General features: G+C 53.4%; 1 protein-coding gene across 1 annotated transcript; it reads left to right on the top strand.

The window, feature by feature from the left end:
• The first annotated feature begins 1,221 nt into the window (after nt 1–1,221).
• On the top strand, nt 1,222–26,568 carry pdzd8 (PDZ domain containing 8). The gene is made up of 5 exons (XM_030107082.1): nt 1,222–2,285; nt 7,260–7,385; nt 8,861–8,963; nt 20,762–20,924; nt 21,015–26,568. The coding sequence occupies exons 1-5, from the start codon at nt 1,348–1,350 to the stop codon at nt 23,375–23,377; spliced, it is 3,693 nt and encodes a 1,230-aa protein (XP_029962942.1). The 5' UTR covers nt 1,222–1,347; the 3' UTR covers nt 23,378–26,568.

Genomic DNA, 26,568 nt, shown 5'->3' on the forward strand with positions numbered 1-26,568 from the left:
ATGTGAGGAAACACATGGATATATCAGCAGACACGAAGATATAATTTATGTAGACACATAAATAACATAAGTTAGAAACATAGACATTGAAATATAAACACATAGAAATATAAAAGTAGACAAAAACATAAAAGTAGATGCACAGACGCTTTAAGCTTCCTGAGCCGTTCTGACACGTTCTGTTGGATCCACTGCCTGCATGTTTACCTCCCGCCACTCCTGCACAGTGGTGGCTGCTGTTGTCACAGTCTAAAGCACATGTATTCTGGCTCTGGTGTTGGTATCTCTGCATGACTGTGAGGCTAAACGTGTGTGCACACACCGACTCTCATCAACACAAAACCTGGAGTCCAGCCATCCTCTGCAAAGACTCATCAGAGGGGGAAGGGAGCAGGAGCCACGGCAGAGACAAACTGAACCCCACGGGGGCCCTCTGCTGGACAGGAGAGCTGATGACATGTGAGAAGAGCCAGGAGCAAGCCTGGCACGAGGTCAGAGGTCAGAGTCAAGCCTCAGAGGAAGTGCTGCTGCTGGCAGCAAGCTGTGCTGGTGGCTGCAGCAGGCTTTTATCTTGATTCAACACGATGCACAGTGCAATCTTTAATTCCTGCAGTGCAAAATAAGAACGCAAACACACCTGCCACTGGGACATAACATGTCAGGAAAGCACACACACACACACACACACACACACACACACACACACACACACACACACACACACACACACACACACACACACACACACACACACACACACACACACAAAACACACCTCAAAAAGATAAATTTCATTTCACACATGCAGTCCAAGCTCCTTATTTAAACAGACACTGATTGCTTGTAAGTATAACTGAAAGTCCTTGTTTAAGACAGTGTTAATTTGCCCAAATTCATGCATGTAGGTTTATGGGTGTAAAACTAAAATGATGCTAAAATTATAAGAAAGTAACATGAAATTGTTCATCATTATATACAAAGAAACCAAAAAGTTCATGAAGCAATACAGTTTTCCATAGTTTCATGGTGAGATCATGAAGGTAAACCAGTGTGTCTTTGAGTGAATTATGAGTCCATGAAACCACTGTCCACCGTGCCAGCTAAACCCTGATGTTGTTTTCATTAAAAATCCGCGGCACCTTGAACGCACCAGAGGAGCATATTGTTCCACGTCATGACGCACGTCGCCGTGCCCCCGCTGTCCAATCAGGAGCGAGCAGAGCTCAGGAAGGAGCAGATAAATGGCAGCCGCTCCGAGCGCGTCCAGGTGGAACCCGCTTTGTTACCGCGGACGGGCGGAATGAGCCCCGCGTGAGTCCGGGACGCAGCGCCGACGGTCCGGCAGCCATGATCTACCTACTCGTCCTGTCCGCGCTGTCCGGGGCGCTGCTGACGCTCGTGCTGCAGTTCCTGCTGGTGTACCGGAGGGAGCCGGAGCCCGCAGGCAGGACGGAGCAGTACGTCAAAGTGCTTCCTGACGGCGCCCTCAAGGACTACTTCAGGAGCCCGCAGGGCCCCGGCGAGGCGGGCCAGCCGCAGCCCGACAGCCCGGGCCCCGCCGGCTGCGGGCCCGGCCGGCCGCTGGAGGCCGGGTCCGGGTCCGGCCCCGGCCCCGGCTCCGGGCGGCCGCTGGACGCGGCTGTCAGCGGCGGAAGCCCCAAACAGCAGCAGCAGCCCCCGCCGCCCCCTCCTGCCCCCAACGCCGAGCCCCCCGAGCCGGCCAAGCCGGAGACCTGCCATTTCCTGAACGCGATCTTCCTCTTCCTGTTCCGCGAGCTCCGGGACACCCCGCTGGTCCGGCACTGGCTCACCAAGAAGATCAAGGTGGAGTTCGAGGAGCTGCTGCAGACCAAGACGGCGGGCCGCCTGCTGGAGGGGCTCAGCCTGCGGGACATCTCCCTGGGGAACTCCCTGCCCGTCTTCAAGAGCGCCACCCTGCTCAAGCCCGTGCACGTGAACGAGGACGGCATGCCCGAGGAGCTCAACTTCGAGGTGGACCTGGAGTACAACGGCGGCTTCCACCTGGCCATCGACGTGGAGCTGGTGTTCGGCAAGTCCGCCTACCTGTTCGTCAAGATGAGGCGCGTGGTGGGCCGGCTCAGGCTGCAGTTCACGCGCATGCCCTTCTCCCATTGGTCCTTCTCCTTCCTGGAGGACCCGCTGGTGGACTTCGAGGTCAAGTCCCAGTTCGAGGGGAGGCCGCTGCCACAGCTCACCTCCATCATCGTCAACCAGCTGAAGAGGGTCATCAAGAAGAAACACACCCTGCCCAACTACAAGATCAGGTGGGCCACACACACACACACACACACACACACACACACACACACACACACACCAGCTGCGCATAAGGCCTGGTCTGTCCCCGGCTGGACAGGATGTGTGTGAGGATTACAGATCAGGCTGACTGGGCTCCGGTCCAGAGGATCCAGCTTCTTCTGCTGCTCCGGGCGGAGGGAGGGGGAGGAGGGGGGAGAACCATCCACTGCTCCACCGTGCCTCTAGCCATGGTCCTGAAGGGCCCCTGTCCTGAAGTAACCCGTGGTGTTTACACCCCCGTCGTCATGCCGACCGGATGGTCCTGATCTCATCGGAGTGTTTACATGGTTCTGGTTCATGGAGTCACAGCTGATGAGCCACGGGAGGCGGACTCTGCTCAGACATGAACACATGAACACAACAACCCGCGCATGGTCCTCCAGGTGTGGAGGTATCCCACAATCCACTGAGAGACTCAGGATGACACACGCTGATACACACCTGCCGGGTCTCCAGCATCATGAGTCACCTGCAGCTGGGGGCGGGGCTGGGGCGGGGCTGGGGGCGGGGCAGGGGCTGTCCAGATGTGGATGCAGAGGTTCCAGTGTTGAGGTTTTGCTGGTTGCTACATAGAGAGGCTGTTGGAACTGGAAGCAGGCGAGGTTCAGCTGCTGGACGCCAGGGTCACACTGTTAACGGGACTTTAACTAGAAGGGGGCGGGGCTTGGTCTCCACTTCTTCTCCCTCTTCTTTGGGCTGAAAGTGGCCTGTTTATCTGGAATGACCTGCTTCATCCTCCAGCTCGAGTGTGATTTGTGGAGCTAACGGCCTCTGAATCCCCTCCAGAGACCGAGTCTGTTGTTCTACCTGCTCTGCTCCCAGCCCACAGGGGGCAGTGTGGCGCTACCACACCGCCCCCACAGCCAGAGCAGAAGAGGAGATTCTCTTTCAGATCAAACCAGTCGTCTGGCTGTGGTAGGTTAGCTAAATTCACTCTGCTGAGCCGAGAGAGGATGATGATGATGATGAAGACAGAATCCGGACGGCAGAGCGACACCACCGAGGAAGAACCGAATCCAGCTGCTGCTCAGTCAGTGACGACAGACGCTCCGCTGCCAGGTTCCAACCAGGGATGCTCTGTATCTCAGGATCAGCGTCCACCATCAGGACTGATGTTGCATTGAACTTTGCCGACAACCACAGTTCTCGAATGTTTTTCCTGGTTTCTTCTTCTAAACATAGTTTGAGTTTATTTTCTTTAACTTGACCGTCTGAGCAGTTCAGCCTCCGCTGATCCAGTGTGTTCAGGACAGGCCTTGATGTGTCTGATTCAGTCCGTTTCACAGATTTCAGTAGAATTTTCTTTAAATTATCAAACCTTGTCGACGAAGGTTGTTTAGGAAGTTCAGGAAAGTAAAGAAATCCAGTGTTTAAAATCATCAGAGAAACTTGTTTTTATACCGCTATCGGTAAATATCGGCTGTTGAGCTCAGCTGTGACGGTGTTGGTCAGAGCACTCACAGCCTCGTCTTGCCCCCCCCCCCCCCCCCCCAGGTGGAGGAGGTTGGGGATGCGTGTCGGAGCGCCGCTGGCGTGGAAACACGGCGTGACGTGACGTAACGAGCAGCAGCTTCGCAGTGGAAGCTGGACCGGGGGATTTGCTGAGTGGCACAGATGGCAGCCGAGCCCGGAGGTGGAGGGGGGGGGGGGGGGGGGGGGGGGGGGGGGGGGGGCTGGAGGTAATCCAGGCTTTACTGCTACCAAAGTCACAAGTGCTGCTGCTGCTGCTGCACCGGCGCTCTTATTGTGAAATCACAGCTGAGTTATAGAATTTAAATAAGATCCGTTTGATCAGGATGCTGGGAAGTGAGGGGGATGCTGGGAAGTGAGGGGGATGCTGGGAAGTGAGGGGGATGCTGGGAAGTGAGGGGAATCTTCTTCTGGACTGTAACTGAAACATGACAGATTGCAGCGTATAACTGCAGGAACCCTCTGAAGACACACACACACACACACACACACACACACCCCTCTTCCTGTGGGGGGCTCTCTCCCTGAGGGACCTCCTTGCTGCCCCTCCGCTGTCGTTCATCCCGCAGACTGCAGTGTCGATGGGGAGCGCTTGTTTTATGTCGATGTGCGGCTGAGTTGATGATCTCTGGAACGACACGGCGGTTAGTGGCGGTTAACGGCGGCGCCTCGGTGGACGGCGGCCGCTCGCTCTGCACGGAGGAGGTCTGATGGCGGGTTGGACTCCGCCGTACTGATCTGCTGGTGCGAGGCAGGCCGGGCTGGACGGGTGGAGCAGTGGTTTACTCCGTCACTACCCAGCAGCATGTTCTCCCTGTGCCTGAGCACACCGCCGGAGTGTGTGCGAGCATGTGTGTGTGTGTCACGGGTTCTGTGCCTGGCGCACTGAGGGGTCCTGTGTACAAAGAGCCTCTGTCAGCCGGAACATTATGACCGGCGGCGGCGAGGAGCTCCGAGCGGCTCCAGGAGGAAGCAGGAGCTGCAGGAGGCTGAGGCGTCACTCCTCAGGCCGGCCGGCAGGTGGAGAAGACATGGCGGCAGTGCACGTGAGCTCTCAGTGTGATTGTGTTGGGGCGTGCGCACCCTCACGTCCCGCCTCACTGAAATAGCCCATAATCCCCGGGGCCGCTTCACGTGGAGTCCTCTGATCTCTGGAAGAGCGGGACGGGACCGAAACCTCAGTCTGCTGCACCGGGGGGGGGGGGGGGGGGGGGTGGGGGCTCCTCTTCCTCCTCCTCCTCTTCCTCCTCCTCCTCCTCCTCCTCCTCTTCCTCCTCCTCCTCCTCCTCCATCATCCAGGCTCCGGTGGGTCTGCTGCTCCAGACTGACTGGAAATGATCTGAACACTTAGCGCCGTCACATAACAGGGATTTAATATGTGGATCCTAATGGCTGCTGGGTCAGTGCGGAGTTAATACCCCAGCTGCACACACACACACGCACACACACACACACACACACACACACACAGCTACACGCTGACCCGGAGCTGTGTAGCCGCTGTACCTTTGCAGCGGGCGGAGTCAGTCGACGCTCTGAGGCGAGATGAGGCTTTTATCTTGAAAGGAAAACATGTGGGCTGATTTTAAACCCTTCAGATTAAGTCGGTCCAGCTGAAACGTGCTGGCATCCATCTGCGCTGCTGATGTCGTGAATCACAAAGTCAGACCTGACGAAGCCGTGTTTATTAAAGTCTCAGGCATAAAGCTGTCATTTTAAAGCTGAAATCAGTGTTTTGCACAAGTAGAAGGTGCAAACCCAGGTGTCAGGGTCAAGCCTGCAGCGGGGGTGGGCTGCGCCTCTGCCCGTTTCTAATGTGACCCCCCCAGGACCCAAAGTGCCCCATCCTGAAGCGTGTTTCTTCCTGGGACTGGTCTGGGATGTGGTCTGGACCTCCGTCCGGTCTTCTCCACCAGGACGCTGCACGGTGTCGTCTTTCTCTCTCTGGCTCCGTTCCTGCAGCAGCTCAGCCTCTAATCCCAACGTGGCGTCTCCCTGCCCACGTGTCCTGGAGCAGGGCACTCCTGTGTTTACCTGGACCCAGAATGAAGCCGTCTGAGGCTCGTGGCACGGTCCTCCGCCCGGCTCCACAAGAGGAGCAGAACCGGTTCTCCTCCTGGACTCGCCCAGCGGAGCGGCGGCGCTGCATTCCTGGACACGCCTCCCGGACGCCACGTCTCCGTCCAGACAGACAGAACTGGGTCCTCCTCCTCCGGTCCCGGAGTCACGGGAGGCTCCGGGCGTCTCCGAGGTGTTCAGGGCCCCCTCCAGGTGTGGGTCTTCTGAGTGTCGGAGCTCCGCCCCCCTTGATTCAGTCGTCGTGTCGGTAACCAGCAGCAGCTGAATGTAGAGCCGGACGGTTCTGAGTCCGGGAGAAGACCGGTTCTGCTGGAGTCCCATCAGACTGCAGAGTTCAGCCTGAGAGCTGAGAGGCACAGGGACGGGGGGGGGTCTCCTCCAGGGGGGGTCTCCAGACTTTCAGCCAAGTCCAGTAGTTCTGGAGCCAAAAAGAACTTTTAACCTGTAAAATGAGGCGACGCTCTGGAGTTTCATGTAGCTTTGATGCACAAGATGATGCATTCATGAAGTCGGGGTTCAGAATATCGACTGTTTTACTAATTTAACCTGGTTTTATACCTGATTTTAGTTTTAAGTATTTTTGACAATTTTGAAATGTTAGCCGTTTCAACTATTTTACCTCCTTTTCAGCAGTTTTTCATGATTTTTTTTCCAACCCTTTGCTCTTCTTTCAGAATTTCTTGACATTTGATGTTTGTAGCTACACCGGTCCAGAGCGATGGCCAGGCATCATGCAGATCTTTTTCCACTTTTATTTCATCTCTCCTCGTCCTTAGCTACCGTGAAAGCTCCAAAATAAAGAAAAATTAACATTTGCAAAACATCTTTCATTCTCAAAGTCTCTCACAAAACGTCCAGCGAAGAATGTCCAGCATTTAGACCGGTCCCAGCACAGCAGCGGAATGACAGGAAACATTCCATTGTCCATTCCCGGGTCACTGACTCAACATTGTAAACACCACAACACTGTATAGAAGTTTCCGTGCATCTCCTGGCCCATGTAGAACGTTGGAAAAAAAAAAAAACACACTTTGTAACCGTAGAACACTATCACCTCTTTCCCCATTTGTTGTGCTTTTAGCTATTTTTCCTAATTTTACTTGGCGGGTCCAGGCGGGTCCTCTGGTGGGGGGTTTGTCCAGGCGGGTCCTCTGGTAGGGGGTTTGTCCAGGCGGGTCCTCTGGTGGGGGGTCTGTCCAGGTGGGTCCTCTGGTGGGGGGTTTGTCCAGGCGGGTCCTCTGGTGGGGGGTTTGTCCAGGCGGGTCCTCTGGTGGGGGGTCTGTCCAGGCGGGTCCTCTGGTGGGGGGTCTGTCCAGGCGGGTCCTCTGGTGGGGGGTCTGTCCAGGCGGGTCCTCCCCTCACGTGTCCTCTGTCTCCCCCCGTCTCTGCAGGTACAAGCCCTTCTTCCCGTTCCAGGTCCAGCCGCCGCTGGGCTCGTTCTGCGACCTGGACCTGTCGCTGCAGGACAGCCGGCTGGTGGAGGGACGGCTCCGAGTGTCCCTCATGGAGTGCAGCAGGTGAGGTCTGGATCCAGAGGATCCGGGGGTCTGCAGGAGGCCGGGACCGGGTTCTCCAGGTGGGCCGGGCAGTCTGGGGCCCTGAAACGGTTCAGCATTAATAAGCGAACACACAGTGTGTGTTCTAAATAATCCGCACTGATCTCCAGCGGAGATGTTTGGTTTAATCTGAGCAGATTGATTGAACTCATAATAATCAGCCCGTCGTTAAATTAAATGATCAGCAGCGACCCGGCTCTCCTCTGGTTCGGATTGACTTTATAATCCTGACTGATCACATTTTATGAAGTTAAATTATTGACTAAAAAATTCATGAGAGATTCTGAAATAGACGGTGGAAAGATGCAGTGTGAGGACGAGGATGAAGAGCAGCTTCAGTGGTCTGGAGTTCTAGGATTGTTTGAGAACACGCCGTCATGGTTTAGTGTGAAGCAAACCTCCAGAGGTGAGGAGCATCACTCCGCCGCTGTGTTTTCACTAAACTCAGATGAAATGCTACTGTATTGAGTTCAGATGCAGTGAGAACCTCGGCCCAGCAGGGGGCAGCAGAGGCTCAAAGACACACGGAACCTGAGCAGAGATCTGCTAAAGAACCAGAAACACTGTGAGCTCTGAGCTGAGCTGTTACCAGGAGCCGTCAGGAAGACTCAGAGTGGCTCTTCATTTACAGCTGCGAGGGTCAGAGGTCAGAGGTCAGATCAGTGAAATGTGAAGCGCAAAGGGTCTCATCTGTCGTTCCACTTCCCTCCACCAGAGGGAGCCGCAGAGCTTCAGCTGAAGGAAACCACAGTATGACTGTTTCCATGGTAACGCTGTGATTATACTGGAGGACAGGAGGGGATCAGTGGGAGAGCAGCAGTGGAGTGAAAAGGTCCCCGGTTCAAGTCCGGTTTGAGGCCTCCTCCTCCCACAGTGTAAACCTGGAGAGGTGTGGAACTCCCTCTCTCCCCCCGTCAGATTACATGGAGTCCTGAGTCCAGCTCCGTCCTCGGGCCTTCATTAGTTTCCTACTTGAGCAAAGTGGGGAAAAATGGGAAGATTCCCAAAAAGCCTGGGAGCTTTCCCGTCAATCAGACGACGCTCTGAGATTCTGTCTGGTCTCCCTCTGGACTGATGGTTTAACTTCCTGGAAGCGCTCTGGCTGTGGGCCGGCGGCAGGACCGTCTCCGGAGCGTCAGAGCTGCAGAACAGGGTGGCGATCAGCAGACCTCAGTGACTCCAGTGCCTCCAGCCAGACATCAACAGACTGCCGTCTGGTCCAGATGTGACCCTGTCCGGTCTGGTCCAGATGTGACCCTGTCCGGTCTGGTCCAGATGTGACCCTGTCCGGTCTGGTCCAGATGTGACCCTGTCCGGTCTGGTCCAGATGTGACCCTGTCCGGTCTGGTCCAGATGTGACCCTGTCCGGTCTGGTCCAGATGTGACCCTGTCCGGTCTGGTCCAGATGTGACCCTGCTGTGTGTGTGTCCCTGCAGGTTGTTCATCCTGGGCTCCTACGACCGGGAGACGTACGTCCACTGCACGCTGGAGCTGAGCAGCCAGCAGTGGAAGGAGAAGACCCGCAGCTCCATCAAACAGGTCTCTGCTCCGTCCTGTCCTCCGGTCCCGTGCAGCTGAGGGCGGAGCCGCCCTGTGGTGCAGTGTGAGGCCTGGCTCCGCCCGCGGCAGATCGAGGGTTTTTAGACACGTGCTCAGGGAGAACATGCAGCCTGACAGGAGAGGACCTGTCTGTCCAGGTCCCAGGGTGAGGATGTCTCTGGTGAGTCCGTCACTGCTCTGATGATCATAATTCCAGCGTCTGTCTCATGTGAGGCGTCCGGCGGTGGACACCTCGTCTTCTTTCCGTCCGCTCTGATCAGATTGTCCCTCTGTTGACATTTTGAGTGGACCAGCAGGTTTTTTTTTTTTTCAGGCCCTCCGGCAAACCTTTTCTAATTGCAGCAATTTGGAGATATTCCAGTTATCACATCAGGCTGTTTGGAAGTGACTAATGAGCGTTTTCCAGGGAAATGTCAGCTGTAATTACCGCCTGGGCTCCAGCCAAGCCTCCCGACGCTCCTGCATGACATTTGCAGCCGCTCGCAGATAATCTGTATTGTGTCGAACAGTAATTGTCCTGTACTGTTTTCTTCTGCCGCTGCCTTTAATGACTGCGGGGAGTTGAACCGTCGACCAGCAGGGGGCAGTGATGCACCTGTCCATGTTTCTGAAATGCTCATTCTCATGTTGAGGATCCTGCAGAAAGTCACTGCTCCTTATGGAGGAGGCAGTTTGTGGCGTCTTGAGCCGTTTGTTCAGTTTTATCATAAAGAACAAAACAAAAAAGCCTCGTCTTTGTTCTTCCAGATCAGTCTCTGGCTTCACTGACGGACAGCCGTGTGGAGGATGAGCTTTTTAATGTCTCTTTGAACTGTGAGTCTCTGTAAGAGCTGGACTTCCACATGAGAGCTTCATATGATCAGACCCGGGGCTCCTCTGGGGTCTGGTCCTTCAGGAGGGGACCCGGGGTTCCTCTGGGGTCTGGTCCTTCAGGAGGGGACCCGGGGTTTCTGTGTTACCTGAGTAGAAACCAATACAACCTGATAGCTCTACAGCTGAGTCCGTTAGCCAGTCAGTTGTCGTCTTCCCGCTCTGAACCCTCAATAAGTCGGTCTGATTGGCTCTAAGACTTTCTGTGGACCCTGACTCGGATCTCTGATAGTCCAGAAATCCAGTCGCAGTCCCTGAAGAAGGACTCGGTCCATCACCAAACGGATCCAGTTATTAATAAAAATCAGATGATTTGTTTTGGGATCCTGGTCGGTCTCGAGTCTTCCTCCAGGTCTGGAGGACCTCTGCTCATCAGGACTAACCCAGGCCTGAGACGGTCCTGGTCTCTGCACCCTGTGACAATGGGAGTGGGCTGCAGGGGCGGCCGGACGCTGGATCGTCCCGGCGGAGCCTCTTCAAAGCCCTGGCTGTGCGGAGAGCGCTCTCAGAATGCAGATCCTGTGGCATTTCAGCTGATTATCAGCCCCGAGCAGAGAGTGTGTCCCAGCAGGTCTCTGTAGTCCGGATTAAAGGAGGGACCATCTGGGAAAGGTCAACTCGCCGTCTCCGTCTCCCCGATGACGGTCCGATAGCGGCTCCCTCATCCACACACACACACACACACACACACACACACACACACACACTCTCTCTCTCGCTCATCTTCTGCGTGTTGATGTCTTCCACGCCATTTCAATATCTCTGCCTTTTAACCCTGTCTGCCCTCCAGGAGGGGGCAGTAAGAGCCCTCAGGACCAGAGTCTGCCCCCTTCCCCCTCAGGATGTGGACTCTGTAGACCTGGTCTGGGTCTGAACGAGCCTCCCGTGTCTTTGCTTTGGCTGGCACTGGACCAGGTACCAGACCTGAGGCGGTCCTGAAGAGAAGCTGTGTCTCTGGTCTCGCCTGGCTCAGCTTGTGCTTGAGGTTTGCTGGTACCGGCCCGGGCCGCCCCCCCGAGGGCCCGGGCCGCCCCCCCGAGGGCCCGGGCCGCCCCCCCGAGGGCCCGGGCCGCCCCCCCGAGGGCCCGGGCCTGTCTCCGCAGGACAAGTTTAACTTTTTTTGACCTTTTTTAAAAAGCGGTTCCTGAGCAGGACCAGCTCTTCAGACCAAACCAAGGGTTGAAACGGTTCACTGCCTCATAAAGACTTCTCTTCTCAGTCCCAACCTGTCGGATAATTCTGCATCCAATAGGCAGGCCTGAATTCCTAAGCCCCGCCCCCATCACGGTGCACGTGCTCGTGCACATTCACTGTTTCTCCCCCCAACCAGCCAACGCCATCAGTCCTGGAATAATGTGAGCTGTCCGGGTGAACTGCATGTTGCCCCTGAGGGGCAGTTAGTGGACCAGTCAGCAGACAATGTAAAAGAAACGTTTATACACACACACACACACACACACACACACACACCCCTACCTCCTTAAATATGAAGGAAGACGGTGATGAATTAAAACATTTCTACGTGCAGAACATTGATTACAACCGTGTGTGTGTCTGTGTGTCTGTGTGTCTGTGTGTCTGTGTGTCTGTGTGTCTGTGTGTCTATCCTTGTTGGGGCCAAATGTCCCCACAAGGATAGCAAAACGTGGAACGACGTGCCTTGTGGGGACCTTTTTCCGGTCCTAAGTAGGAGAAACAGTGTTTTCTTGACCATGTTGTTGTTACTGAAAAAAGTAAAAGTGCAAAAACATTTCTTTAGGGTTAGGCTTTGTTGTGGTGTGGGTTAGGGTTAGGGTAAGGGTCAGGGTTAGGAGTTAGACATGAATGGGAGTCAATGGAAGGTCCCCACAAGGATAGAAATACAAGACTGTGTGTGTGTGTGTGTGTGTGTGTGTGTGTGTGTGTGTGTGTGCGCACATCGTCAGCCATGTTTGCACATCTGCCCTGTTGACTTCATTGTTGGCCCTCAGTGCTGATGACAGCTGGAGTGAAAGGGTGTGTGGGGGTGTGTATACAGTGTGTGTGTGAATAATGGAGGTTTCATAGCCCTGAAGGCAGGTCTCTGTTCTTCCTTGTGGTCTCTGTTTGTGAGGATTTCAGTCCTCTGCTGAACCAGGACTGGTCTCCACATCCAGTCCACTGACCCCTCCTGGGCTCAGGACTCGTTCTCTTCACACTCGCTAATATTATTGGATTTAACATCAGTAAAAACCAAAAGGCTTCATTCACGGTTTGTCTGGGATGTTGGTGTGAGCTCAGTCCGTCGGTACATCTCCACTGTGTCACCGCTCCGGTCCTCAGGTTCATACCCACTGTGGGTTTCAGGAGCAAAAACAAACTCATTTCTACCTGCATTTATAGTGTCTGTAAACACACACACACGCGCACACACACACACACCCTCCTTTCCCTTGCAGCGGCTGTTTGATGTTCCACTCACTGCGTCTTTGTGTCTTTAATCTGCTCTGTACACCCGATGAAAGACAGTTGAACACACACACACACACTCCTCATTGAGTTGTCTGGTAGCTGAAGCACCAAACCGGCTTCGTTCTTTGTTTCCATGAGGAAACATTCTGGACTGCAGGCACAATTCAACCATGAAGGTTATTTGTTCTTTTTGTTTGTGTTTTTTTTTTTTTTTTTTTTTTTTTTGAGGCTCTTGTTGCTCGTCTCTGACTCCACTGGGAGTTTGGACCACTGACCATGGACATGCTGTTAGTCGGCGGTTGGCGGTCTGCACGAGACACACAGCGGTGTATCATCTGCATACGATGACATTTTCATAGAGGATGGTGCGAAACACAAAACGAAAGGGGCCCAAGCCTGAGCCCTGGAGCACACCACATTTTATTCAATGTGAGGATGTGGGTGGTTTCATGGACAGAAATATGACATGATTGATGGATTCTTTTCCTTGTTGGACATGTGAGAGATTGTTAGATATGTGTGCTAACATGGAGGGCACGACAGTGTCTGTTCTGTAAACTATAGTAACCAGAGATTGGTTAAATGCTTCATTAGCATAAATTGAATAAAGCAGATTAAATAAAATTAGTACAGAAAAATATAACGGCCATTTTTACTCAACTGACCGACGAATAAAAAAAATAAATGAAACGGTGTCGAAGTTGTGAGTTGAGTGACGGCTCACCTGGAATCCTGTTTCCACCGGAGCAGTGAAGCAGAGGTTCTTTTCTTTGACATTTCTCCAGGTCTCACATGTGGAAACGCTGATGTGATTATATTTGGCCTTCTTCTAATGAATTAATAACCAGATGAGCGGGGCCAGAATCACGCCGTCGACGTGCACGTCCAGCCGTAATCAGATGTTATTCGTGGCATCGATCGCGGCAGGTGACACATCCGTCATCTGTTTCCGTGTTAGGTGTCAATTAGATGTCCGTTCTGAGTCCGAGCGTCGGCAGCCGATCGCTCAGCCGCACGCAGATTAAAGGCCTGAGAGGCTGCTCCCGCCGCCGCTTCGTTCCTCATCTCTAGTCTGCCGATCAATCCGGCGCACGGGAAGCTCGATGGAGCGGCCTGGGCGTGCATGACCGGCCGAGCGGCGGCCGCATTACGGCGGCCATGCTGCTGGCGGCGGGAGCGAGGGGCTTTCATTAAGGAAGAAATGGCCTGTTTGCAGGTAATCTGCTGGCTGATGGGCAACGACCCGCATCCCGCCCCGCCTGGCCGTCGCTCTGAAGACCAACCGTCACCGAGAGGAAGCTCTGGAGCTCAGGACCGGAGAGGATTCACGCTGGTTCCGGTTTTACTAAAAACCCGGTCCAGACTCGGGTTCAGCGTCTCGCTTGGTTTGATGTTGAGAGCCCGAGCCTCCCTATTGGCTCTGAGCGCAGACAGGAAGTGGATGAGGAGCTGTGCTGGCTTGATTGGCTTCATGCAGCTTCTCAACTCAGGTTGTTTGAGTATCAGCCGGTGCCGGTCCTTTACCAGTAGATACTTGCTGTTGCTGTATTGCTAATATATCTCTAGAAACAACTAACACTAATCCAAAACTAAAAGATGCTTTGCTTTGTCAGTCCCCTCTGAGTGCCCATCGCCTCTGTCCGTCCTCTCTGACTGTCCTTCCTCTCCCCCTCATGTCCCAGGCTGTCTCAGCTGCCATGTCGGAGGCCCGTCTGGTTTTCCTCCACGCTCATTCAGACTGATGCTAACCACTCCGATTATTTATGACTTCTTCTTTTCCCGCACAAAAATGACATTACGTGGGACATATTGGACACGATAACACGATAAAGGGTTTATTTTTGACTGGCCAGAGGACAAGTTTACTGGCGAGCCTCCCACGGAGCTCCTCTCTCTGCTGATACTCAGTAATCTGGATACTTTGAGTCAAGTCCAGTATTAATGTGTGTGGGGGCAACCAGGAGCTCATCTGCTAGATTCTCTTTAAACTACAGCCGTTACGAGACACCGAGTCAGATGGTTTCTGTTCTTAACCGGTTTAAATCTTAGTTCTTCTACTGACTGACTCAGTTTTTTAAACCAGACTTTTACCCAAATGATGTAGAAGTTCCAACGTGATGGCGTTTGAACACCGACATGAGGCAGATTTGAAACCAGCGACTGAATCCTGTGTTTCACCAAAAGAGATCTGAATATAGATGAGTGGTCTTCATCTACAGGCGGGTGCCGGCGGTCCCTCGTTCAGCCGGACGGCGCCGGCGGTCCTCGGTCTGCAGATGCTGGTGGTCTCAGGACGTGGAACCTTGTTGACTGAAGTTAGATGCGAGAACACAGAAATGTCAGTGGCGTGATAAGTAGATGGTGAAGTGGTGCGGCGGCGGCTTGAGGAGCCGGCAGCTGACGCCGGGCGGATAAGAGCCGGCGCTCACAGCCAAGTCCCAAATGCCAAAGTGATAAGAAGGAAGCCGCGCCGCCGCACGCTCTCCAGGATTTAGTTGTCATTTAATCAACCGGCATGATGTAACAGTCATGACAGATCATTATTTTCAATGGCGGGACAATGACAGCGCCACAGAAAGGAGCGTGTGGGCGACTCGGCCGCTGTCGTGTCCATACAAGTGCAAATTAGGCAGAACACCTTTTTGTTTGCCTGCGTCTCCATAACAACTCTTTGTTCTTTCAAGCTTTTGAAACCTGCTTCCTTTGATTAAAGACACACACACACACACACACACAGAGCGCGCACCGGCGTCCACATCCACACGCTCCAGACGCTGCGTCTGAGCAGCTTCACACACTCGCCAGCCGCAACGTCCGAAACAGTTGGAGGCGCCCCCATCGGTGGTCAAGCTGGAGCAAGGCGTGGCCCCGTTCTGATTTTCAGCCCAGCGGCGAAGCACGTCGGGTCTGAACGCCACAGCAGGGGGGAGAGAGGGAAATGGACAAATGGCTGAGAGGACGGACGTGTTTCTGAGACGCTTCACGCCTTCGGCAGCAGAACCTGTCCTTTAGTCATCAGGTTCGCTGCAGGTTGTTTCCTCCTCAGTTTAGCATTAAAACCTGCCTCGGCACTATCAGGTTTTAAAATGTCTTTCAGGAGCTTTTCCTCTCATCGCTTCTTGTCAGTACCAGGAAAAGCCTTCCCTGACCCGGGAGGAGCCCCCCCCCTCGCTGTCCACCAGTGGTGGGAGACGCTCGGCTGGAGTCGGTTTTTCCTGGAAAACGAGGCCGAACAATAAAATCAGCGTCCAGATCCGTCTGCCATCCTGCCGACTCGCCCCACGTGGCGAGGCCACACCTGAGAGCCCTGCAGCCCCCCCCCCCCCCCGTCACCACTGGGGCTGCTAATGGGACGTGGCAGAGAATAGCTCGCCGCTCGCCTCGCGGCGACTTGTGCCCTATAACCATACACAAATCGATTTGACATGTGGTATTAGATCAAATTACCGCGCAGCGCCGTGACGGGGAGAAGACCTGCCCGGCCCGGGGGGGCCGCGGGGCCGGGAGGGGGGGCAGACCAGACCGCCGCCAGCGTCCCTCCACGGAGCCCGCTCTTAGCCTGCTAATGCAATCTGCTGCGTGACGATTAGCAGGGCGCTCTGTTCCCCGCGCTAATGTGGTTTCTCTGAGCCAGACGCCGCGGCCGGTGGTTCTCCCTCAGAACGAACTGAACCGTGACGCCGGATCCACGCAGACCGGCGCCCTTTTAATGCTAGCTTCAGCGCTCGCGGGCTAGCTGGAGCTCGTCATCAGCCTTCAGTTATACAAGACGTTTCAGAGCAGGCTTTCCTGGGATTTTCCAGCCAGTGAGTCGGTGTTCAGGTGAATTCTTGATTTCTCAGGAAATGCTGGTCATTGAGGTCTGAGCCACGTCTTCCGGTTTTTGGAGCGGCTGCACTGTCTGTGATTTCAAATGCCTGAGATGCAGAATCACGGATTAGCCTTTGGTTTTCACAGGACTGATCATGTCTGCAGGAGTGTCACCCCGGTGTTAAACAGTGAATTCTACCGTGAAGACAGAAGAAAAAATGAATGGGGAATTGAATTGAAATCCAGCAGAGTTGGGAATGAGGGGACGTGTCTCAGCCTGTGAAAGAGGTGCGATCTGTTGGCTTTCAGGGAAAACAAACTCGGAAACTCTCCGCTCTGTGGTTCAAAAGATACTCCAAAGTGCATGATTCGCTGTGGCCCACCTCCACCCCAGATTTAAAGTGGATTCACCCCAAATCACTGACTCTATTCTATCAGAGGCCTTCATGTCAGTCCAGGTCTGAGACCTAGACCCAGCTGATGGTGAGCCGCTCACGCAGCTGAAATGAAGTCTCTGCTCTTCTTCTAACCTTTTTCAAAGAAAGGTTTGACTCCTGAGGCCGGTACAGTAGCTGACTAGATGGCGCCAACTGAGCAGGATAACTAAGAATATCTTTTATTGGACCAAAAATCTAATAGATTAACTAAATTTTAAATCACATCTCACAACATGAACTATTCAAAATCAATCAAATGCTAATTTCAATATCTGCAGGTAGTTTAGGTCTTCTCCGTTACTCTCTCGCATTTTCATTCTCTGACCTCAGAAAGTTGAAAAGCTGCCAGAGCTCTGATCTGAAACGTCCTGAGGACGGACTCACACACTCATACACTCACACACACACACACACACACACCCATCTTCACCGCCGTCTGCTCCGATCGTCTTGCTGCTCTCCGCTCAGCTCGTGACGTTGAATGTCGAACACGTGGCGTCGCTGAACGTTTTTCAAGGACGGGAATTAAAACCCGACTGTGTCCCCGGCTGTTGGTTTCCTCTGTAATTTTTTATTCCGCTGATTTAAGTAATCACACATTTGTATCTTTTATTATCGGCCTCTTGATGCGCTGTTACATCCTGACGCATTACCGCCTGTGGCCACGAGGTGTCACTGCACGGCAGCAGAACGCTGCTAGAGTTGGTTTGTGGAGACGTTTCTGAAGCCGACCGTTCTTTTAGAACATGAGGAAGTGGAGTGAGCCGCGGCGTCCGGGACTGGTTTCAGGAGGAATCTGAACTCATGAGTGCAGAGTAAGTGGGGGAGGCTCCTTTCATCAGGTGAGTGGGCTCCAGTGTGCAGCAGGAAGTGGAGCAGCAGTCTTTTATCACAATGAGTGTTTTATTGAGCCGATCAAAGGCGGGCCGGTCTGGCTTTCTGTCCTGCGGCCAGAGCCGGGCGCGGAGCGGCGAGCTGCCATTTCAACATATTAACCTTTCATTTGTTTTGGACGGCGGCGTGGATCAAAGAGGAGCGGCGTGTCCTCCGCAGAGATGCTGAAGTGCCGCCTCGGCGCCGCTGCCCTCCCTGTTCCTCGTTGCTGCTCCGCCGGAGCCCCGGTCCACTCGCTCGATGCTAACCTGGTTAGCTGCTCTGCTCTGCTGCTGCTGCTCTGCCCCGAGAGAAAGACCAAACACACCGCAATTAAAGTCCACAGAGAACCGGCTCAGATTAATGCAGCACCTCCAGAATCGTCTGTGGAAACGGCGTGGGTCTGATGTGGATCATCCTGAACTGAGTGATGATCTGAGACGAGGCTCCCGCTTCAAATCACCCGTCTGGACGGGAACGGTCTGCCTCGGCGGGAAGGGGGAGATGTGGATCAGGAGCGCCATGCGTGAAACGATAAAGTAATAAAGCAGATAAGCAGGAGAGGAGCCCGTCTGCACGAGCAGCGGCCTTATCGCAGCGCCTCTGTGCAGCGCAATATGAGGTGTGTGTGTGTGTATGTGTGTGTGCGCACTATTTACACTTGAGCAGAATGGACTCGGTGCTCGTCTCTCTGAATCCATCAAAGCTACAATGAGACGGTCATGCAACTGTTTACACACAGACAGAGGGATGCTGCCCCCCCAATACACACACACACACACACACACACACACACACACACCCCTCCTGTTGTCTCACTGCAGCATTTTAAATGTACTGGAGACTTTTTAATTAGACTCCACCACAACGCTGCCGTGTGGCATCAATCACTGTTTTTACTTTGACGAGGCTGATCTGATGAATCAGTGGAGTGTCGGAAATATCTCTGCCATCAGGACCCCCCCCCCCTTACCCTCCAAACTGTATCCTCCACTCCACCGTCCACCATGTGTCACATGTCATGTTTCCCTTGAGGGCACATGTCTTCTGCAGTCCATTCTGAAACACTTGGACCCGAGTCTGGGTCCAGCTCTGGGTCCTCAGGTCTTCCTCTGCATCCCGGCAGATGAAGATCTTCACTCTAAACCTCGACATGAATCCCTCCCATGTTTTTCCTGACTACTAATTGATGTTTCGGACCTCACATGTCTGTGAGGAGCTGACCTCAAAGGCTTTTATTTTGAAAAGAAACACCTGGAGCTTTTATTTTGGTGGGGCTTCCTGTTGCCTGGGGGATGATGGTCCCTTGTAACCTCATTCAGTCAGTCCTTCATGAGCCTCGGCTCATCTTCCTGGACCACAGCAGCGTGGAGGAGGCACCATCAGTGAGCTCTGCTGCAGACTGGGGGTCACAGAGTAGCAGAACTCTCAGCAGACCGTCAGTCCTGTGGAGGACAGCAGGAGACCTGGTCCAGGTCCAGGTCCAAGTCCAGGACCAGCTGCTCCTGAGGGGAGGAAATCACCAGTTACAGTCTCACTGTAGTAGGACGGAAAAGACCAGAACGGGTGCAGAAGCTACAGCTCTGAACCCGCACCCACTCCCACCCCCACCCACCCACCCCCACCCACCCGCAGCCGCAGTGCCAGCTCCGATGCTTATTCAAGGCCAGAGTAACTCGATCACTGCTTTCCAGCAGAACTGGAACGAGTGACAGCAGGAAATTACAGTCATCCGTCTCCGTCTCCCTCTTTTAAACTGAGACACCTGTGAGGTCTTCATCCTCCTCCTCCTCCTCGGCATCTTCCTCTCCACTCGGAAAGGCCCCCCACATCGGCCCGCGGCGAGCGGACGTTCTCCTCCCGAGGTGGGATCTGCTCCACCCCGGATGGACTGGCGCTCGTACGCCGCCGTCCGGACGGGCGCACGGCGAGTCGCCCGGTGTCACAACAGGTGTGAGGAGCCGTGTGGAGGCGGCCGGCGCACCGCCTGTGATTACAGCAGCCGGGGGCGGAGGCTTAATTGCGGCTCGCTCGTCTCCCGCAGAATTACCACTTTCAGTCTGAATCTGTCATCGGCGCTGAAGCCGGATGTCACTGCTGCTCTCCGTGGAGATGGCGCCGCCTCCTCCTCCTCCTCTGGATGAAGATGGAGGGAGGATGTCCCAGCTTTCATCTACAGCCACTGGTTTTGGTTTATCAAGCACAACAAATACTTTGAGCTTTGTTCTGCTTCCAGCACCGACTTGGCTGCTTCTCTCTACCTGCCATCCCTCCTCCGTCCACTAGTGGGAGCTGCAGAGGTTCACACAGCAGTGAAACAGCAGATGAAAAGGTTGGAGCTACACTTTAACCTGCTCCACCCAACCACATGGCCCCGTCACTGCAGGGACAGTGCTAAATGCTAAATGCTAACCTGTGGAGTACTGAAGGGATCAAATGACCTCCAGCTTCCACAGATGTTAACGCTCCATGCTCCTTGTGTCTCCTGACTCCCCGTCCTCTCCTGTTCTGTCTGTCTTCTCTGGACCGGATTAGCTTGTCCTCGCCTGATTGAAAGGTGATTTCCAGTAGTAGAGAAGGGCTTGGAGCTCTTGGTCCCAGGCTGTATTCTGTACCTGTTGAAGCTCATTTTTCAGAGCTGATTATGTCCTAATCTCTCATCTCGTAATATGTGTGATGAATCGAGGCTCATCCATCCACTTGAAGAGTCAAAATAAGGGAGGAAAGTTGCTGAATTTTCTTTGGCATCTTGCATAGAATCTCTGTCAATTAATGAGAAATGATTGAAGTTGGTGCCTGGTCCTTCACCACCTCTCCTCCATGTCGTCAGCTTTCTGCCAAACTGGCACCACGAGCGCATTAAGAATCGACTTGCAGGGTTTCCAGTTTCCATGAGGCTTCAAGACGTTCTTCTGTCTCTAGCTGCTTTCCATGGACTCACATTTAGACTTTTTTTTCTTTAAGTCTCAGTCTCGTGCGTTTCCAAGGAGAACATTTGGTTTTTGTATGATAAAATGTTTTCAAAATAAGGAAATCAAGAATTGTTTCCTTTAAAGGGATAATGAAGTTTTTACACTATTAATTTGTAAAAACGGATGCTTCCTGAATGTAGAGCTGAAAAACTTCAGTTTTCTGTGTCTGTGTCTGTGTGTGTGTGATCACAATGAATTCACAGAAATAGTGTGATTTAGGAAGTGAACATTCGGATTGAGGAGTTGAAATTACAGGATATAATCTATTTGATAGCAGAGCTTTGAACAGCAGGCAGTGGCGTCTGGCGTTTGCAGACGGCGAGCCCCACGAGTTGCTGGCGCTCCACTGACTGCTGGTTTTCTCTGCTCCCCTGTGTTGCTTCAGACGGAGGTCATCAAGGGGGCGTGCGGTAGCGTGGGCATGACGTTCAGACACGTTCCCGCCAGCGAGGGCGACGCCGTGCACGTCAGCATCGAGACCGTCACGCCCAACTCCCCTGCGGCCATGGCAGACCTGCAGAGGGGCGACCGGCTCATCGCCATCGGAGGTCTGACATCTCGCTGCACTGAACAAACATTTCGGATAGAAAGACAGCATATGAATCATATTTGAACGTCCTGTTTTTGTTTGTTTACAGGGGTCAAGGTGACGTCCTCAGTTCAAGTGCCCAAGCTGTTGAAGCAGGCTGGAGACAGGGTGGTGGTCCTGTACGAGAGGCCAGTCCGTCACCAGACCCCCTCTTCAGGAAACCTGCCCACTCTGCAGGAAGGGTTCGGGCAGCTGGAGGAAACAGGTTTTATTTCCCAACCAGGGGGCTATGAGGAAGACCCGGCCCCCATCACTACCCTCTCTGACATATCTGACAGCAAAGACATGGACTCCGAGTTCGAAGAGTTGATTGTGGACTCTAAATCTGGCCAGACTGGTGGCTGTAACACCAGTACCACAAATCCCAGTGACACCAAGGAGGATTTCCTACTCTCAGTAAACCAAAGCCCCAAAAGGACTGTGGCCACCTTGGCCTCGAAGCCTCTCGGTTCCATATCACCCATCCTCAACCGTAAGTTAAACCTAGTGGGTCTCCAGTCACCGTTAAAGCCCCAGCCCAAAGAATCTCCAAAGCCCTCTCCACATAAGACCAGTAGTGATTCAGGGGAGGGTCTTCAGCGCCCCACAGTCCCACCCCCGCCTCCACCCGCTCGGCCCCCAGTCCCACCAAGACCTCAGATCAGGCTCACATCAGCGTCGTCAGAAACCAGTCTGTTGGAAGGAGTTGATTCCGTTTCGGCTTCTCATGCGACGGTTCCTCCTACCGTGACGGCGGGCAGCACTTCTGAAAAGTCCCCTGAAAAAGCTCCTCTCGCTGGATCCGGTGACGACAAAGCCGGCCCTGAGAAGGTGTGTGTGAAAGCGGCTGATGTGAAGCAGCCTGCGAAGGCGGCAGAGTCCAGTGACGAGATGCTCAATCCTTCCACCGTGACCAGCAGCAGCAAGGCCGATCAGGCCAAAGACAAAGCCTCAGAGAGCTCCTGTAGTACTCGGGACAGTCTGGAAGACCACTCCCTTTGGGAATCGCCTGAGACCAAGTTTCGTAATCAGACGGCACGCTGGTCCAAAGCCTCGGTGGTGTTTGAAGTTGAAAGCAACCATAAGTACCTTAATGTGGCCCTGTGGTGCAAAGATCCCTTTAAGCTGGGCAGCTTGTTGTGCCTGGGCCACGTCAGCCTGCAGCTGGAGCACGTGGCCCTGGAATGTATGGCTACATCCTCAGCAGAGTACCAGAGCACCTTCAGGCTGGGGCCTCCGGAACCGCGAGCTAACGTCAGCCGCACCGCACTGCGCAGTCTCAGCACCCACAAGGGCTTCAACGAGAAGCTCTGCTACGGAGACGTTACGCTGAACTTCTGCTACTTGGCGGAGGGCGAGGTGGAGTATCCAGGGGGGCCGGCGGAGAGGGAGCGCGAGGGGAGCCTCCATGATGAGGAGATAAGGGAAAGGGAGAAGGAACTCGTCCCTTCGGCACCCCGCGACGACTTGGCCTACAGCACCATGCAGCTCGTCGAAGTGCGGCACAACTTCCAAGACACGCAATTCCAGAACCCCACCTGGTGCGAGTACTGCAAGAAGAAGGTTTGGACTAAGGCGGCCTCGCAGTGCATGATCTGCGCCTACGTTTGCCATAAGAAGTGCCAGGACAAGTGCCTCGCTGAAAACCCTTTCTGTGTGGCGGCGGCCGAACGTCGTGGGGCCGACCCCGAGGCCAAGTCCACCATCAACCGCGCCACCACGGGCCTGACGCGCCACATCATCAACACCAGCTCCCGCCTGCTCAACCTCCGCCAGGTGCCCAAGACCCGGCTGGTGGAGCAGGTGGCGGACGCGGTGCCCGGGGCGGTGGAGCCGTCGCCCAAGCAGACCCCCAACACGTCCGACAACGAGAGCAGCGACACCGAGACCTACACCAGCGGCGCCAGCCCCTCCAAGCAGCCCGCCGGCGCCGCCGCCGGCAGCAGCAAGCTGGTGCGCAAGGAGGGCGGCCTGGACGACAGCGTGTTCATCGCAGTCAAGGAGATCGGCCGGGACCTGTACCGGGGGCTCCCCACAGACGAGCGCTCGCAGAAGCTGGAGCTGATGCTGGACAAGCTGCAGCAGGAGATCGACCAGGAGCTGGAGCATAACAACGCCCTGCTGCTGGAGGAGAGGGAGGCCGCGGACCACCGGCGCAAGGCCCTCATCAGCACCGCCCTGTCCAAGTCCGGAGAGCGCCTCCAGGCCCTGACCCTGCTCATGATCCACTACCGGGCCGGCATCGAGGACCTGGAGTCGGTGGAGAGCACGTCTCCGTCAGAGCAGCACGGCTTCAAGGGCAAGGCGGAGGGCCTGGAGGAGGAGGGGCTGATGGGTCCGGAGGTGTACGACAGCGACATGAGCAGTCCCGTGGAGGTCCAGCTGCTGGACGACATCACCGAGGAGCAGATCTGCGTGGAGGCGCTCCACTGAGTCAGACTGCTCAACAGGAGGAAGGACAACTTGTGCTTCGAGCTTGTGCCTGCCAGCAGCATTTCGTCCGTGTTGTGATCAGATTTTTCAGCAGGACGTCTGAAATGTGAGGGATGTAAGGGAACGCCGCTTCATTCGCACGTCGATATTGTTTGGACCTGGAAATGAGGGTTGGCCTGAGGGAGTCTCTTCCCGCCGGGGATCATGGTGAACATCTTTACTTTTTTTTATTTGCACAGTGTGACGTTGTTTCTGTGCTCCACAGGTTTTTCAAAGGGAAGCTGGAAAGCTGCTCCGCTCTTCTGCCCTCGGTCGTGCTGCACGTTTGTCCATTGGTTTTATTTTGTGGCTTCAAAATGTCACTGTGAGCATTTAATTTAGTCTGCTTTCCTTTCTGTAACTGCATTGACATGAGGACTCCAGAAATTGTGGACGTTTGTTTGGTTTAATAGTCTGAAACAGGAAAATAACAAACTGAGTTTCACAAAACGGTCAACAACAACAAATACCGTTCAGGAAGTTGAGTAGATGGAAAATGTTGAACTCTTGTTTTAAAATCACACTTCAGGCTTGTCACAATCTGGTTTATTTGTAGTGAGGACCCAAGAAAGCAATTCCTTTCAATGCTAACGAGACTAAATCAATGTGTAAATACCACTTTTCACCACAAGATGGTGTAGTGAGTCACTTTACCTCCATCATGTGTTCATTTGAAGAGAAGAAGCTGCAAATTCTGACCGAGAAATTTGATGATAGCTGAAACGCCCTGCGCAGAAAGGGCCTTCCACTAATCTTTACTTTGTCTATCTGTTGGTTTCAGGTCAAGTCAAAGAACATTTATGCAATTTTTTACAAAGGCCGCAATGAATGTACCTGAAATCCGATCACAAAAAGCTGATTTACAGATTCTACTGTGGACTTCAGCTCTTAAGTATCCTCTGTATATTTGTAATACTGTTACAAATATCTGGAAATATAGGACATACCTGTGTTTGTCTCACTGCTTTGTGTTTACACTCGTTGGAAATGGTGTCATTTCCATTTTAAATGTGATTAAAGTGACTTGAAGTCAAACTAAAATGTAAACAAACCTGACGCATGATTTTAAAACTGGTTTGTGGAGGAGTTTCCTCTCGCTGGTCTCTGATTGAACCCGAGCTGCACTGGAAGCTCCTCCAGAGCCCTGCGCTGCGGGACTCGAACATATCTCATTCAGAGCACTTTGGACCGTCGTGTTGTAGAAACGACCGTCAGTAACTGTCCATAGATAACGCGTCTCTTTTTGGTTGGTTACTTTGTGTTTGATTTGTTTTTGGGTGCTTTCATTTTCTTGAATCTGTCCGTCTTTCTGCTGCTCGGTCTCGTTTTGTTGGGAGTTGAGGCCTCTCAGACTGAAGTCACGTTCTACTGCCTCGCTGCTTTTCGGTTTGAGGTGGATTAACGAAGCCGTGCGGGACTGTTCAGACGCACTGCTCCGCTCTGGAAAGGACCAGAACTAAAAACCTGGCATGACTTTCCTCCTCCGAGAGTCCCAGCTTTATGAGATCAGGTGTTTTCAGCCCGAGGAGCCCTCTGGATGTTTCCTCTCCAGGTCATTTCAGATGAGAAATGAGCCTCTGATCAGTTCTGCACGGAACAAACCGGAATGAAGATGAGCTGAACTTCCTGTTCAGCCAGCGGCAGTAAAACGTGACCTCTGAGGAAGATGGTCTGAGTGTTTCCTGGACTCTGGTTTCTGTCTGTGTGTTTTAATGCCCGTGTACGTTCCTCTTCTGTGCTTTGTGTGTTGAGCTGTTTGCCTCCACTCTCTCTTCTACATCCTGACACTGATTCTGTTATCAGAGGGGGAAATCTCCCACAACCTTTCTTCTGTCGTGAACATCGGTGGTTGCTTCGCCGGTCGGAGACGTCCTGGATGTTTCCTCAGGTCATGATTAAAGACGACCCTCAGTCTAGTCCCAGTCCCATACAACCTGCAGGCTGGATTGACAGAAGGTCCAGCCTCTTTTCACCTGATTCGGCTCATATCCAGATAGAACCAATCAGAAAAACCTCCACCTATGTTCAGAGAAACGTCACGGCACGACTTCATTCAATCGCATCTCTTGACCCGGTGTTGAATGTGACGGTGACGTCCGGACTCGGTTTTATCGTTGACTCGCTCCCGCTGCAGATCAGCACCTCTCAACCTGTGAGACCCTTCAAAACAATCAGAAACCGTCTTAGAAATGGACGAGTGGGAAACATTTTCACCTCCACAGATCATTTTCACTGGAGTACAGAGGTCAGGCCATGTGTTACATACATCACATTACTTCCCAGCAGATGTTCTGCTGTTCATCTGGAGGAAACCCAGATTAGGATTATTCTGCTTCTGGATGTTACTGCGAGTTTGGCTTCACGTGAATGTTTTGACCATTCAGACACTCATCCTCCAGAAGAGTTTTACCAAGTTTAGAAGCCCCTGACCTGTTTACGAATGAGCTCTGTGGGTTTCAGACTGCACTTTACAATTCTAGATTCAAACACATTTCACACGCTCAGACTAATCAATTGCTTGCTGCAGTCTCACAGAACTGAAGTCGATAAGAAATGAGCACGTGCACAGTTCCGCCTTCAGCCCGCAGCGTTAAAAACAGAAGAATCCTCGCGCAGCGTTCTCTCTGCATGTTGAGTCCACAGCAGGCCTGCAGTCCAGGAAGCAGAGACTCATTTCCTGTCCCTTCTGCTGTAGATATCGGCTCACTGGCTGCTCCACTGCTCAATCTCCCTCCATCTCTGTACGGCCAGAGTCTTTGTGCAATATTTTTGAAGGAGCCTAAGCTGATAATCAGGAATGAATCCCCTTGATTTGCCATGTTGTCTGTCTGGGGGTGTAACCCTGGGGGGGTGTGGGACCACTGAGACCCTCGGAGGAGGACCTCCTTCATCCGTAACGCCACTGCTGCTGCTGTAACGTGCGCTCACACACATCTCATCTTGACCCTGACAAAGGGCTCGTCCAGCATGACGGCCCGTCACGGCTTCCTGCGGCTCAACGCCCGCTGCTTTCTTTCTTTAGGTTTTGTTTTTTTTGTTGTTGCTGTTTTTTGGGTGTGTGTGTATATGAGGGATGTTCTACTTTAGTTTTCAAGAAAGTCTCATGTGATGAAGCTTTATTGTAAATAAGCTGAATAAACAAGGTGAAATGA

The sequence above is a fragment of the Salarias fasciatus genome, chromosome 13, assembly GCF_902148845.1.
Source record: "Salarias fasciatus chromosome 13, fSalaFa1.1, whole genome shotgun sequence".
NCBI classification, from domain to species: domain Eukaryota; kingdom Metazoa; phylum Chordata; class Actinopteri; order Blenniiformes; family Blenniidae; genus Salarias; species Salarias fasciatus.

Coding starts and splice junctions, on each gene's coding strand:
- pdzd8 (XM_030107082.1), top strand. CDS start 1,348: ATGATCTACCTACTCGTCCTGTCCGCGCTGTCCGGGGCGCTGCTGACG. Junction 7,386..8,860: donor TCCCTCATGGAGTGCAGCAG/GTGAGGTCTGGA, acceptor GTGTCCCTGCAG/GTTGTTCATCCTGGGCTCCT. Junction 20,925..21,014: donor CCGGCTCATCGCCATCGGAG/GTCTGACATCTC, acceptor GTTTGTTTACAG/GGGTCAAGGTGACGTCCTCA.